Source organism: Cucurbita pepo, chromosome LG01, assembly GCF_002806865.2.
Source record: "Cucurbita pepo subsp. pepo cultivar mu-cu-16 chromosome LG01, ASM280686v2, whole genome shotgun sequence".
In the NCBI taxonomy this organism is placed as follows: Eukaryota; Viridiplantae; Streptophyta; class Magnoliopsida; order Cucurbitales; family Cucurbitaceae; genus Cucurbita; species Cucurbita pepo.
This window is the reverse complement of record NC_036638.1, coordinates 9,989,680-10,003,647: the sequence shown is the minus strand read 5'-3', so window position 1 is coordinate 10,003,647 and position 13,968 is coordinate 9,989,680. Positions and strand designations below refer to the sequence as shown.

At 37.5% G+C, this 13,968-nt stretch overlaps 3 protein-coding genes across 3 annotated transcripts; all 3 read left to right on the top strand.

Moving 5' to 3' along the window:
* Positions 1-330: 330 nt before the first annotated feature.
* LOC111807066 (serine/threonine-protein kinase-like protein At5g23170) lies at positions 331-1,813 on the top strand. The gene has a single exon (XM_023692639.1). It carries the CDS (start codon positions 503-505, stop codon positions 1,502-1,504), a length of 1,002 nt encoding a protein of 333 aa, XP_023548407.1. The 5' UTR covers positions 331-502; the 3' UTR covers positions 1,505-1,813.
* A 2,631-nt stretch (positions 1,814-4,444) lies between these two features.
* On the top strand, positions 4,445-9,034 carry LOC111780947 (zinc finger transcription factor YY1). The gene is made up of 6 exons (XM_023661318.1): positions 4,445-4,777; positions 5,232-5,290; positions 5,828-6,027; positions 7,289-7,378; positions 7,969-8,112; positions 8,289-9,034. Exons 1-6 carry the CDS (start codon positions 4,692-4,694, stop codon positions 8,823-8,825), a joined length of 1,116 nt encoding a protein of 371 aa, XP_023517086.1. The 5' UTR covers positions 4,445-4,691; the 3' UTR covers positions 8,826-9,034.
* A 1,019-nt stretch (positions 9,035-10,053) lies between these two features.
* Positions 10,054-13,921, top strand: LOC111788169 (ubiquitin-like domain-containing CTD phosphatase). The gene is made up of 7 exons (XM_023668423.1): positions 10,054-10,434; positions 10,808-10,952; positions 11,432-11,546; positions 11,656-11,719; positions 12,555-12,720; positions 12,820-13,103; positions 13,693-13,921. Exons 1-6 carry the CDS (start codon positions 10,175-10,177, stop codon positions 13,063-13,065), a joined length of 996 nt encoding a protein of 331 aa, XP_023524191.1. The 5' UTR covers positions 10,054-10,174; the 3' UTR covers positions 13,066-13,103; positions 13,693-13,921.
* The last annotated feature ends 47 nt before the right edge of the window (positions 13,922-13,968 follow it).

The window sequence follows — 13,968 nt, the reverse complement described above, 5'->3', positions numbered from 1 at the left end:
TATATATATATATATATATATATATATATATATATATATATATATATATATATATATATATATATATATATATATATATATATATATATATATAATTGGAATTCAATGTTCCATCCAAATTAAAATGGAAAAGTCCATTCTAACTCCACCAACCCCAAATTTGTAAACAAAAAAACATAAATAAATAATAAAAAAGAAAATAAGGGTCAGATTTGGCAATGTCAACGCAACCCAGCAGAGCCCCCTGCTGATTGTTGGTATTAAATTAGGCATAGAGGACGAGCAGAGAATGGGAAGAATATGCGATGGGAAGTGGAAGTGGAGGCCCCAATAAAGCTAACAACAAGCTAGTGGGCGTGGTCGTGGGCGTGGTCGTGGGCGTGGCCTTGGGCGTGCCTCTGTTCCCTCGATTGCATCCCCTTCTCTTTATTATTCACCTTTTTCCTTCACTCCCCTTTTCCTCCCTTCAATAATTCCCCACTCTCCCTTCCAGCCTCCCCAAATGATCGAGTTCTTCGACTACCAACACCTTCTCTGCGCCACCGATGGCTTCTCCGCCGCAACCCTCATAGGCAAAGGCTCGCATGGCTCTGTATACAAAGCCATACTTAAAGACAACACCGTGGTTGCTGTCAAGAAGCCATTGCAGACCAACGACTATTCCAAATTGGAGAATGAAGCCAGAGTGCTGTGGTCTCTGCGCCAAACTCCTCTTGTCGTTAACTTTCTTGGCACCAGTCTTGACTCTGCTAATAACAAGCTTCTTGTAATGGAGTTCATGCCTAATGGCAGCCTCCACGATTTGCTCCTTGCTCCGGTCACTTGGCCCAAACGCCTTCAGATCATCACGCAGATTGCACGTGCGGTTGAATTTCTTCACCAAGCTAATCCTTTGGTTATTCATAGAGATATCAAGGCTGAGAATATCCTGTTTGATTCCAATTGGAATTTGAAATTGGCGGATTTTGGGTTGGCTGTTTCCCCATCGGAGCTCCGGAGCTACGCCGGTCAACCCGCCGGAACAATTGGGTATTTGGATCCTTGTTACACGACACCGAGTAAATTGAGCACGAAAAGCGATGTGTTTAGTTTTGGGGTTGTTGTGTTGGAGGTTATTAGCGGTAGGAAAGCGATGGATATCTCCAAATCGCCTGCTTCGATTGTGGAGTGGGCGAGGCCGTTGATTGAACGGAGGAATTTCGACGGAATCTACGACGGGAGGATAGCGTTGCCGGAGTCTTTGGCGGGGAGGATGCGAAAAGCGGTGGAATTGGCGGGGCGGTGCGTGTGTGTGGAACAGGGGAAGCGGCCGTCGATGGGGGAGATTTTGGAGGCCATGGAAATGGAAACTAGTTGCTGTTGCATTGAACGATTCAAGTTCTTTCATAACCGGGTTTGGTCGGGGTTGGCGGTGGTCGTTGGAATGAGAAGACGGCGGCGGCGGCGGAAAAAGGAGGCAAATTTGAAGTGGTGCAGCAGCCGCCAAGGTGCTCCGAATTGCTGATGCGGCGGTGGTGGTCAAGAGAGTGGGATTGGGTCAAATGTCAGAGGGTGTCGTGTCGTGTCGCTGTCGGGGAGAGGTCCAAATCCAAAGTGGACAAACCACAAAGCTCCCAGGATTAGGTACACGCACACATGACTTGCCCATTCATGTTTCTTTTTCCCTTAATTTTAACATTAAATTAGACAAAAACGACTCTCCACGATAGTATCGTACTGTCCATTTTGAGTATAAGCGTTCATGGCTTTGCTTGAGCTTTGGGTTTCTCTAAAAATTTCCCGAGAAAGTATTCTTTAATTATAAACCCAGATTATTCCCTAAATTAGCTTGTGAGATTTTCATAGAGTATTATTTAATTATAAACTCATGATTATTCTCTAAATTAGCTGACCTGAGGTTTTCGTCCTACAACAATTAACACCTTAATTTTTAATAATTATGAAACTTTTCGCACATTTTAAAAATATTTATGAAGAGTATTTTAATTTTTTTTTTAAAGTTTAAGAATAATTTTAGACCGAGTATATTTTTATTAATTTAGTTGAATTTTAATTATTATTTGTTTTGTGGCAGTTGAGAATTGAAGCCTGCGTGAATTATGAAATTGAATGGATGTAAATAATAGAGTAGGCAATGACCAAATTAATTAAATACCCTTCTTTTCTTATTTATGTGTCACATGCTTAGAGTGAATATTATAATATAAATTTTACATTTTTTTTTAAATTAGAATAAATTGGGAGTAATACTTTTATTATCAAATGGCCTCCAAAAACCTTTTTTCTATAAATTATTGAAGTTTGGAATTATTTTTTCTATTAATAATTATTCAAATCATAGGTTTATTTATTCTTAAGTTTTACGAATAAATAAATAAATAAATCACGATATCTTTACATGTTTCTGTGATGTTCATATTGTTTTTTTAAAATATTTATGGCTACTATTATCGATATCGACATTGATTGACATCAATACTTTCTTCGTTAGTTGTGAGTGATTGTGTGAGATCTTATATTGGTTAGAGATGGAAACGAACCGTTTTTTATGAGGTGCGAAGACGCTGGCCTCCAAGGGGTAAGAGTGTGAAAACCTTTCCTTAGTAGACGTATTTTAAAAAATGTGTGACTGGTAGCGATGCGTAGCGGGCAAAAATGGACAATTAGTGGTGGGCTTGGATTCTTACAAATGGTATTAGAGTCAGACATCGAACGTGCCAACAAAGATGCTGACCTCAAAGGGGTAGATTGTGAGATCCCAAACGTATTTTTATGAGGGTGCGAGTACGCTGGCCCCAAGGGATAAGAGTGTGCGAATCTCTCCTTAGTAGACGCGTTTTAGAAATAATGAGGCCGACAGTAATGCATAACGAGCCAAGACAGACGATATTTGTTAGTAGTAGACTTGAACTATTAAAAAAATTATGAATTTTTTTTTGTCAAATTGAGTTTTTTTTTTCTCTCTTAAACCAATTTTAGGTCATTTTTCTTACCGGTTCAATTCGTGACGAGCTTCTTTTTTTAAACAAGCGTTATGAGCTAGTTCAGAAATACTAAGTGTAAAAATCAAAAGAACTAAAATCTTTAGTCTTGCATGTCAGATCTTACGACCTAAACCATTACGAGAGAACCATAATTTGACCATTTAGGACCAGCGAAAAAATACCGTCAATAGTTTTCAATTTTATTGCAAGGAATGTCATAATTTGGTCAAATTGTAGATTCTTCTCTTGAACCATTTTGGGTCGTTTTTCATATGAATTTATAGTTAACTTTTTTTCATTTTTCAAAGAGCACCAACGTAATTTTCAGCGTGGACAGTCCGATTGTATTAAGAATGAGAAATAAAATTAGGATTGAAGGTAGGTTCCGATGGATATTCATAAGCTTTAAATATAATACAAGTTACTTACTAATACCTACCAATAATAAAAATATAAACTAATTAAATATTGTAAATAATAAGAATAAAATAAAATATATTATAAATCAAATCATAAAGAAATTAATATTAAAATATAATATTCTGAATAAATAATATATTCTTCAAATATTATATCTCAACCGATTGAATTCTGGATTTTGGATTAAGATGCATTTTTTCATTCGTCTCCAAATAAAGAGTTGTTTAGCATAGGTGTCTGCATAAAACTGAGATGTCTGCATAAAACTTCCACAAGAATCAGTGGACATTAAAGGATGTCATATACATTCCTAGTCTCAACAAGAACCTGATTTCTATTGGTCAGTCGGATAGCATAGGTTATGCAACAAAGTTTAGGGTATTCTAAGACATATGTTTNTTCTTTTTTTTTTTTTTTTTTTGTCGTCGTCGTCATTTTTCTAATGAGCTCCAATAACTCGTCTAGATAAAATTCTTTTTCATTCTTGCCTCTTGTTATACTCGTTAAAGATTATACTAAGATTGAAATCTAAAAAGAAAAGGTTCATGTAAGGATTGAGTTAGGTTGAATTTTTTAAAAATTGAAAGTTTGGTTCGTTTTACAAATTGAAACTTGTTTGGTTGTGTGAGATTGCACATCGGTTGAAGAGGAGGACGATGCATTTCGTATAAGGGTCTGAAAACCTCTCCTTAAAAGACACGTTTATAAAATCGTGGGGCTGACCACGATACATAACGAGCTAAAACAGACAATATCTACTAACAGTAAACTTGAACTATTACAGGTCGGGTCAACCTACCCAATTAAAAAATAAAGTTTACGAGCCAATCTAACTTTATACTCGTTTTGTGATTGTTATAAAGATTAAGACATTTGGATTAAATATTTATGATAAATTATTATTTGTAAATGTTTAATATTTGAATTTTACGAGAAGGTTAACCTAACCGACCAAGGTTAACCCAACCAACCAAACATGTAGACACCGTCCGACTAAACCTAAAGGGTCCAAAGTCCGGTTCAGTAATACCCAGCAGACTAAACCTGTAAACCGACATGAACACGGAACGGAACGGAACCTGAGACCTTCCGTCTCTATCGTGGTCTCGTCTCTATCGTGGTCTCGTCTCTCTCCCGTTGCCTGTTCATCCAGCGCCCTCTTTCGCTTCCACCAGAGTGCTTCTCGTTCTCATCGATTCAACTTACTCTTTCGAGGCTCTTGTCGATTGGATTGAGTTTGCGTTCGTTTGCTTGGAGGAGCGAAGGGAGAGAGGCCGAGAAAGAGACATGGAGACTCACTTTAATCACAATCTATTCGACAGGCGACCCATTCGGAAGAACACGAATTCTTCTGTCAAATGGATCAAAGAATGGTAATCTCATTCTTCACTTTGTCTTTTCCCGCCAGATTATTCTAATGTTTTACGTACCGCGATGAAGCTCTTTCTCCGCTTAGGGCTTAATTTAGGAACTATAACTATCTGATTTCGACAACTATTTTCTGTAAGAGAAGAACTATTAATTTTTCCTTTAGAAGAGAGATGTGTAGAGACACTTGCAGTTCCGTTCCAGCCTAGGCTGGAATCAAGGGATTGAATTGGGTTCCTTTTTGTTTATAGTATCATCCAAAGAATGAGAAAGACTATCAATTAGATATTCTTTTAGAAGAAACAAATGAAATGCGCTCAAATGGGAGAAATTCAGAATTCTAACCATGCATGCTGATTCTTTTGTTCTTGTCAGAATAAAGAAAATACTGTCAAATGTGAAAGAATTGTAATATCGTATTGTATCCTTGCCTTAATGATGCTAGTTGCTACCTTTTAGGGTCCCCCAAGATGTTGTTGCAACTGGAGGAAAGTGCTTTCTTTTCAAATGGGTTACAGGTACTATTTATTTCATTACTATCTTGCTGAATATTTTCTTTCGTTGAATTAATGTTGTTTAGAAACATAAACGTGAGTTTAAGGTGTTCACCATAGCGGTTAAAGGCTTTTATGTTCGTTTTATTTTGGTGCTGCTTTCTAACTTTATTCGTAAATTTCTGATCATCGATTGTTTAGAGGAAGGAATTTTGCGTTCGGTGGATAGAAAGGACTATGATTTAGTATGTTAAATGTCTGCTTATGGATACCAAAGCCATAAGACCTTTCTTTAACAAATAAAAAGCTATTGAGTGTTTTTGTTGTTTATGGACAGTACTTTTGATTGGATGGCTGATGTATTATTATTTTGATTATTTGATGATATCGTAAAGTGGTTTTCCCCCCTTCCTTTCATCAACTACCTGTACTTCACTCCACATGTGGAGGAAATAAAATAAACTCTGAAAACTTACTTCAATTAGGTCCATGGTTCGGCCTTTTCTATTTTTATTTGTTTATACTTGCTCAAAGGTTTTTTTTCCTCTTGTTTTTGCTTAGAGGATACATTGAAGGCACTACAGGAGAAGTCAAAACAGTCGGAAGCACCAGAACCTGAACCTGAACCCACCACTGAAGTGCTTTTCCTTTGTAGCTATGAGGGCTGTGGAAAAACATTTATTGATGCAGGTGCTTTGAGGAAGCATTCTCACATTCATGGGGAGAGGCAATATGTTTGTCACTACGATGGCTGTGGAAAGGTACTGTCCTGTGTTTTCTTTTCAGATATGTTAGAATTGAACTAGGACATTTCTATAAAATTCCATGGTCGAAGTAGCTTGAGCTTTTATTATTGTGGATTAACCAGCCATTTATCAAATGAATATATAGTTTAACTCATCCTTCTCTTTCCATATTTGGGTATGGTATTTTTTTTCTTCTGATTTTCGTGATAGAACTTCGTATGCTAAAGAATAACAAATAGGAACATATATATAATATATATTTTGTAAAGATTAACTTTCATTGAGATAAAAAAGGNAAAAAAAAAAAAAAAAAAAAAAAAAAAAAAAAAAAAAAAAAAAAAAAAAAAAAAAAAAAAACAAAGCCCACAAAAGGGAGCACCCTAGATGACGGGCCTCCAATCTAACAGAATGAGACCTAACGAATAATTACAAAACGGACTCGTTACCAAAACTTTCTCCCCCATAAAAGACAGGTGGAGGAGGAACTCCTCAATCATATCACTAAAAGCTGTGACGGGCTAATTGAAAGCCAAACACTCCAAATAAGTAGTTCCAAACCGAACGAGTATAATCACAACTCCAAAATAAATGTTCAGATCTTCCTCCACCCTCTGACAAAGGATACAGCAGAATGGCCCAACCAATTACCCCACAACAAAGCACACATCAAAACTTTCCATAAGAAAACTTCCTTTCCCCTAAAAAACGGATGAAGGAACTCTTCGGTCATATTACAAAAAGCTCTATGATGGATTAACTGAAGGCCAAACACTCCAAAGTAGTTCCAAACCAAGCGAGCACAATCACAACTCCAAAATAAATGATATAGATCTTCCTCCTAGCTTCAATAAAGGATACAACAGAAAGGCCCAACCAAGGACGTCAACTTCCTCGAGAGCCTACCCAGGGTATTTTTCTTCCTTGAATAACTTGCCAGACAAGGAACACCACCGGTTTTGGGATTTTCACCTTCCAAAGAGTCAAGAAAACAGACTCCCTAAAAAGGAAGGGGTCCACTAAGTAATGAAAGAAATAACTACTAGATAAGTTCTCAAGAGAGGTAGGACATCAATATCACCATATTTGGTGAACTCCCTTCATATTAAGATGAAGTGAATATACACTATTTCTAGTTTTCACCTCCCATCGATAAGGTCACTTATTATTATTCATCAAGAAAGTTTCTCATGTGAATTTATTCTCATATTCTTATTAATTATTCTCTCCTTATTCGTAAACTTGTATGTTCACACCAAAAAATATATCATTTTTGCAGAAATTTTTGGATAGCTCGAAGTTGAAAAGACACTTCCTTATTCATACTGGTGAAAGAGATTTTGTGTGTCCTCATGAAGGCTGTGGTAAGGTGATCAATCGATCCATTGTGAAAATAATTTTTCAGGCAACAACTGTATGTTAATTTTAAATCTTTCTATATTAAAGGCAGCTGTATGCATTTCTAAACTGACTCGAGAATTTGACCCACATCTGATTAGTTTTCTTTTGCAATGCAGAAATATGTCTCACTATTAATCACATGATAATAACTTCATATATTAATTTTCATATTAAGTTGGTTGTTGTTAGAGATGCCTCTTCTCTTTGGATTGTGTAAATGCCATAATATCATTTGGAATTCTATGAATTCAACAAATCTCTGGAATATGTTGTGATTGTGCTGAAACAGCACTTGTTGCTTACTGGAAATTGTATCACATCAGGTTTCTAGTTGTCAGTATTAGAACTTATCATAGAGTGTCCAGTCCTGAACATTTATTCCTTGTGTTCGAGCTTCTATTCGGTCACTAGTTTGTGCTTTGTTTACAATAGCTTGTGCGTTACGAGGGAATCAGTTCGGCATGCAAGATAATTCTGTAATTTGCGTGCATGTAGCTTATTTCTTTACACGTGAAGTGCAAACCTCTCGACACTCACATTTTAGATGTTTCTCTACAGGCATTTTCCCTGGATTTCAACTTGAGATCACATATGAAAACGCATTCACAAGAGAACTATCATATCTGTCCATTCCCTGATTGTGGAAAGAGATTTGCGCACGAGTACAAATTGAAGAACCACGTTACATCTCACCATGAAAAGGTAACAACTTGTGTTAAGTGCATTGCTGTATATCTCGTGTCCTCTCATTTTCGTTCTTGGATTTGTTAAATATTACTACGAGCCTTACTCTTGTTTATGACAAAGTAATCTTTAAGTTGAGCAGTCAATCTAGGTAGATTGTTATTTTTACACTAAAATAATTGTCATCTTTATAGAATGCGACAGCTGAAGTGGTCAAATATACCCCACCTTTCGAGAAGCAAACTAAGGCTTCTAAACCTTCTGGGGGAGCTTCTGCTTCGGCATCATCAGACCGTCCACACGCTTGCCCCTATGAAGGGTGTGAAAAGGCGTACATCCATGAATACAAGCTTAAACTCCATTTGAAAAGGGAACACCCTGGACATTTTGTAGAAGACAATGGCAATGCTCCACATAATGGGGAAAATGAGATAGAAGCCAGTGATCAAGATGGCTATGGCGGAAAACGGGTAAATGTAAAAAACCAGAAACGGAACAGGCCTAAACCAAACTTGAAGTTACCCCCTTCGAAAGTAGCACAGCGAAAAGGCGCAACGCCATCTCCTGCCCCAATGAGTGCTGCAGTTAAAAAATCATGGCGGGTTAAAGAAGAAAACTACGAAGAAGAAGAAGAAGATAGTGAAGAAACGGAGGAGGACCGTGAGAATGTGGAGGGCTGGGGATATGCTGAAAACGAAGATGATGATGAGGAAACAGAGTATGAAGATTAAGTCTGTAGAAAGGGGCTGCCTGTATGTAACTTCTTTTGCCCCCTTCATGATTCCTCTTTGTTCTTCTCCATTTTAGCTCACATTTCTGGTAGTGATTCCATTTCAGATAGAAGTTATGATTCCCCTTTTGAATAACCTTTGTGTTGGTGGATTGAAGCATTTCAATGTTCCACTTCTACGACCATAATATAACCTATATTTTGAACTCTGATCGACCTTTAGAATTATATTAAGTACTCTTAGACTTAAAGGGTTCATTTTTAACAACTTCGAAAGATATGCAATATAATTCACAATTTTGTGGAATACATACTAATGTTAGAAACAAAAGTTAAACTTTTATAAAGTTTTAAAATATTGTCTATGTCATCTGACTCAATAAGGGGCATATGAATTGTGAGATCTTATATTGGTTGGAGACGGAAACGAATCATTTCTATGACATTTGAGTAAACAATATATGGTAGACATTTGAGTAAATGAGGTTGGCGGCGATATGTAACGAATCAAAGTGGACTACTAGCTGTGGGCTTGGGTTGTTACAAATGGTATCAGATTCAGACACTGAGCGGTGTGCTAGTGAGGATGTCGGGCCCTCAAGGGGAGTGGATTGTGCCAATGAGGATGCCGGGCCCTCAAGGGTGGTGGATTGTGAGATCTCACATCAGTTGGAGAGAGAACAAATCATTCTTTATAATGGTTGAGGATGCCGGGCCCTCAAGGGCGGTGGATTGTGAGATCTCACGTCAGTTGGAGAGAGAACAAATCATTCTTTATAATGGTATGGAAACCTCTCTCAAATAAACGCTTTTAAGATTGTGAGGTAGATCCCACCTCGGCTGGAGAGGGGAATGAAACATTTCTTCTAATTGTGTGAAAACTTTTGTGAAGCTGACGATGATACGTAACGAGCGGACAATATCTACTAGTAGTAGACCGAGCTAAAACGGACAATATCTACTAGCGATGAATTTGAACTGATACATGAATGTTCTTGAAACAATTTTTTATTGGGCAACCTAAGAATTTTGGTAGGAAACATGCGAGAACAAGTTGAGTTATGGGGTGTCAAATTTGAACTAAAATCCAATGGGCTAGAAGAGGTTTTTTTTTGATCGATTTGGGTTGATGTATAAATGTGATTTTGAGGCGATAGGGAGGATTATTTGCTTTTATTTGATCGATATTGTCATCAACGGCCCACCCAAAAGCATTGTTCTAAAAGGGAAAACAAATTGATACTAAACGTGCTACAGTTTCAATTCGATTTCATTTGATCGAGAGGTTCATTGAGTGGAGAGGTTTTGGTTGGGAGCGAGGAAGAAAGCTTCGAAGTTGGGAATTCGACAATGGCTGCCTCAGCGTCCACCTCGTCTCCTTTGGAGGAAGAGATAACACTGACGGTGAAATGGAGCGGGAAGGAGTACACTGTACGAGTCTGCGGTGATGACTCTGTGGCTGAGCTGAAGCGTCGAATCTGCGAGCTTACCAACGTCTTGCCCAAGCGCCAAAAGCTTCTTTATCCCAAAGTCGGATCCAAACTAGCCGATGATTCGCTTTTGCTCTCTCAGCTTCCCCTCAAGTCATCTCTCAAGATGACCATGATCGGGTTCGGCTCTCTATCCTTCAACTCCTCTGTTGTTGCCCTCTAATTTGAACTGCATCGATTGAGTTTCCTTCTTTCGGAGCATTTTTACCCTATTTCTTCCCTTTATTGTTCGTTTTATTTGCGAAAGAGGTTATCAATTCGATTATTTTATTTGAGAAATCAACGATTCGATACTGGACTGCGCTGCTTTTGAAACCTATATGCAATCGCTCAAATCTGTGTGTAAGTTCTGGTTGCTAACGCTAAACTACACTTTTTAGATGAAAGAACTGGAAGGGTTCTCTTTCTGCAGTTCCATGTTCATTAATTGCATTTGCATATTCTTATTTTAAAAGTTACCGATTGATTTCAATGTTACAAATCGAGATACCAGAACTGTTGAAGATGATATAATTGTGGATCAAGTGGACTCCCCTGAAATTATTGACGATTTCGAACTTGGGAAAGATGAAGTCATTGACATTAAGGACAAGGATGTCAATAAGCAGAAACTGAGAAGGCGTATTGGTCAATACAAGGTGAGTTGTTTCTTTTCTCCTTGAATGATGTTCAGCAACTTTAGTTGTTCTAAATGAATCTGAAAGTTCAAGCACCTGAAAAGTTATTATGAAGTTGTGTATCCTTCGAAGTTCGTATAATGAAATATGACTTGTTGAAAAGGAATTTTGATTATAGGTATCATGAGGTAGTGTGTGTGTTTAAATGCTGACATTTTCATAGTTTTACATCTTTGTCTCTGTGAAATTACTGGTTGGTTTTCTTTAGTGGTGTTGTTGATTTCTCTTTTTCCTTAAATCACTTAGTTAACTATGCATGTCAAAGAGTTTTAGTTGATGATATATCAATGTGGAGGACAGGATTTAGATGCATACAATGAAGTTTTGTTTATTACTCATAGAATGATTTACGTTTGAGTTATTATCATCTGAAAACTCTTACAAGTAGTCATCTTGATTCATTAACTACAAATGTTTCTCCCGCTTTTGTTGGATCGTAGATAGAACTTCGCAATCCATGCCGTGAAGGAAAGAAATTACTTGTTCTGGACATTGATTATACACTTTTTGATCATCGCTCTCCTGCAGAAAATCCTCTTCAACTCATGCGGCCTTGTATGTTCTATCTGTAACTATTTTTTCACTTTGATTCGTTATTGTCTATGCACATGTTTTTCCCTTCTTTTTTTTCATTCTTTTTAAGTTCTTAGTTTTTCGAGTGCAGATCTTCATGAATTTCTGACTGCTGCTTATGCTGAATATGATATCATGATATGGTCAGCAACCAGGTCAGTTTCCATTTCCAAGTATTATAAACAAGTTATGCCTGCTGCTTTTTATGCCCTCATTTCTTTTACTATTCCTCCTTTTTATGAGAGCGGTATCCACTACCCTAACAGAGTTGCAAACATCTTCAACCTATGGAAAAAGTTGAAATAACGTAAATGAATAAATGAATTTGCAATAGAAACAAATGATTGAGATTTAAAATTGTCTCGACAGTGTAAATCAACACAGAGTCATAGACACACCTTGATAGGAATATAAAGCTGTCAGGACCTTTTGGGCTTCTATTTTAATGACATCAGTCAGGGATGCATGGGCGTGAGCAAGGAAGTTAATGAGATGTTGGGTATTGGTAAGGAATTGCATGCGGATAAGGTTTGCAAAATCTTCTGTTTTGGATTGGAGCAAAACTCTATTTAAGAGATTTCCAAGTTCTTGAAAGATTTGAGAATCTTGTATAGGCCCTCCTATACAATTGTAACAGCTCAAGTCCACCGCTAGCAGATATTGTTCTCTTTAGGCTTTCCCTTTCGAGCTTCCCCTCAAGGTCTTGTTTTTAAAACGTGTCTGTTAGGGAGAGGTTTCCACACCCTTATAAATAATGTTTCGTTATCCTCTCCAACCGATATGGGATCTCACAACAATTGTTCCACTCATTGTTTCTTAGTCTTTATGTTCCATCGCGCCCTTGACACAAACAGTAGATATTCCATAACTAACGAGTGCATGTGTTATAATCATGCTTGCTGCCAGTGAAGTAGATGTTATCAATTTCTTGGAAATTTTCGGATATGTGAACCTCTTGTTCTTTTATCTATTGTACCTTTCCTTTGGCAGCCTTAAGTGGGTTGAATTAAAGATGGGCCAGCTTGGCGTTCTCAGTAATCCAAACTACAAAATCACTGCCCTTCTAGACCATTTAGCTATGATCACAGTTCAGTCAGATTCTCGTGGGACCTTTGATTGCAAGCCACTAGGCTTGATTTGGGCACAGTTTCCAGAGGTATGCGATGATTTCAATTTACGTCCAAATCTATCTTTTAGAATATGATTGTTTCTGTGAAACTTTGTTATAAATTTTATTTTGATTGGGAATTTGCAGTTTTATAGTTCGAGAAATACTATAATGTTTGATGATCTTCGGAGAAACTTTGTAATGAACCCACAAAATGGCCTGGTAATTAGGCCATTCAGGAAAGCTCATGCTAATCGTGATAGTGACCAAGAGCTTATGAAGCTCACTCAGTACTTGCTTGCCATTGCGGAACTCGATGACTTGAGCCCTCTTGATCATAATGATTGGGAGCTATACTCTGAAGATGGTCCGAAAAGACGGCGGCATGCATGAGTAACAGATCTAGTTCGATCTTTTATTGACTTGTTGAGGTAAGCTCCTCTGACAATTTTGTTGGGAAAACCTTACATATCTGAGCTCTGAACTTGCAGGTGCTCTTAACCAACCATAGTAAATGGATGACAGGTGGTTTAGTAAGTGAAACAATAGAATTCTAACATAATGCAAGTTTCTGATTTTTAATCATGTTAAAAGCTTGAGGTCAATCTCAAAGCCTATAGTTAATATGAGATTCCACCTCAATTGGAGAGAGGAACGAGTGCCAGCAAGAACGCAGGGCTTCGAAGGAGGGTGAATTGTGAGATCTCATATTAGTTAGAGGGCGGAACGAAGCATTCCTTACAAGGGTGTGGAAGCCTCTCCCTAGCAAAACATTGAGGGAGAAACCCGAAAGAGAGCCTAAAGAGGACAATATTTGCTAGCGGCAGGTTTAGGCCGTTACAGTTAATAATACAAAAAATGGACTCCACAACTTCTATAATAAGCAACCCAATTCTAAGCCAGGGCATGAGCATGCTCGTCTTCATTAGTCACAATTTCTTATTTATCGTTTGCTCTTTTACGTCACAGAGACGAGATTCATCCTATTCTCATCTCATGAACGCTTGTTTTTCTTTTCAGGGGTTTGGATCTAAAGGCGCTTTAACCAATATGATTCCAATTCTCTAATGAAAATTCATCAGCTACTTTTGATGAACTTTTGTTCTCTCATGGCATAGTTTATAGATTGTGATAAATCTGATGACCATGTACTATATGGACCACATTTTTTTTTATGATTGCAAATATCATTTCCTTTAGGGGATTACTTGGAGTTATATAAAGGCCGGCAGCCATTGCTTTCACTTTGCATAATGCACAAACAAGCTTTATTGGTAACCATTCAAAATGACAGGT

What these genes read in the sequence shown, in the direction of transcription:
- LOC111807066 (XM_023692639.1), top strand. Translation starts at nt 503, where the DNA reads ATGATCGAGTTCTTCGACTACCAACACCTTCTCTGCGCCACCGATGGC.
- LOC111780947 (XM_023661318.1), top strand. Translation starts at nt 4,692, where the DNA reads ATGGAGACTCACTTTAATCACAATCTATTCGACAGGCGACCCATTCGG. An exon ending in TCTTTTCAAATGGGTTACAG is followed by an intron (nt 5,291 to 5,827) that starts GTACTATTTATT and finishes GTTTTTGCTTAG; the next exon opens with AGGATACATTGAAGGCACTA. An exon ending in ACTACGATGGCTGTGGAAAG is followed by an intron (nt 6,028 to 7,288) that starts GTACTGTCCTGT and finishes TCATTTTTGCAG; the next exon opens with AAATTTTTGGATAGCTCGAA.
- LOC111788169 (XM_023668423.1), top strand. Translation starts at nt 10,175, where the DNA reads ATGGCTGCCTCAGCGTCCACCTCGTCTCCTTTGGAGGAAGAGATAACA. An exon ending in CTCAAGATGACCATGATCGG is followed by an intron (nt 10,435 to 10,807) that starts GTTCGGCTCTCT and finishes TCGAGATACCAG; the next exon opens with AACTGTTGAAGATGATATAA. An exon ending in GGCGTATTGGTCAATACAAG is followed by an intron (nt 10,953 to 11,431) that starts GTGAGTTGTTTC and finishes GTTGGATCGTAG; the next exon opens with ATAGAACTTCGCAATCCATG.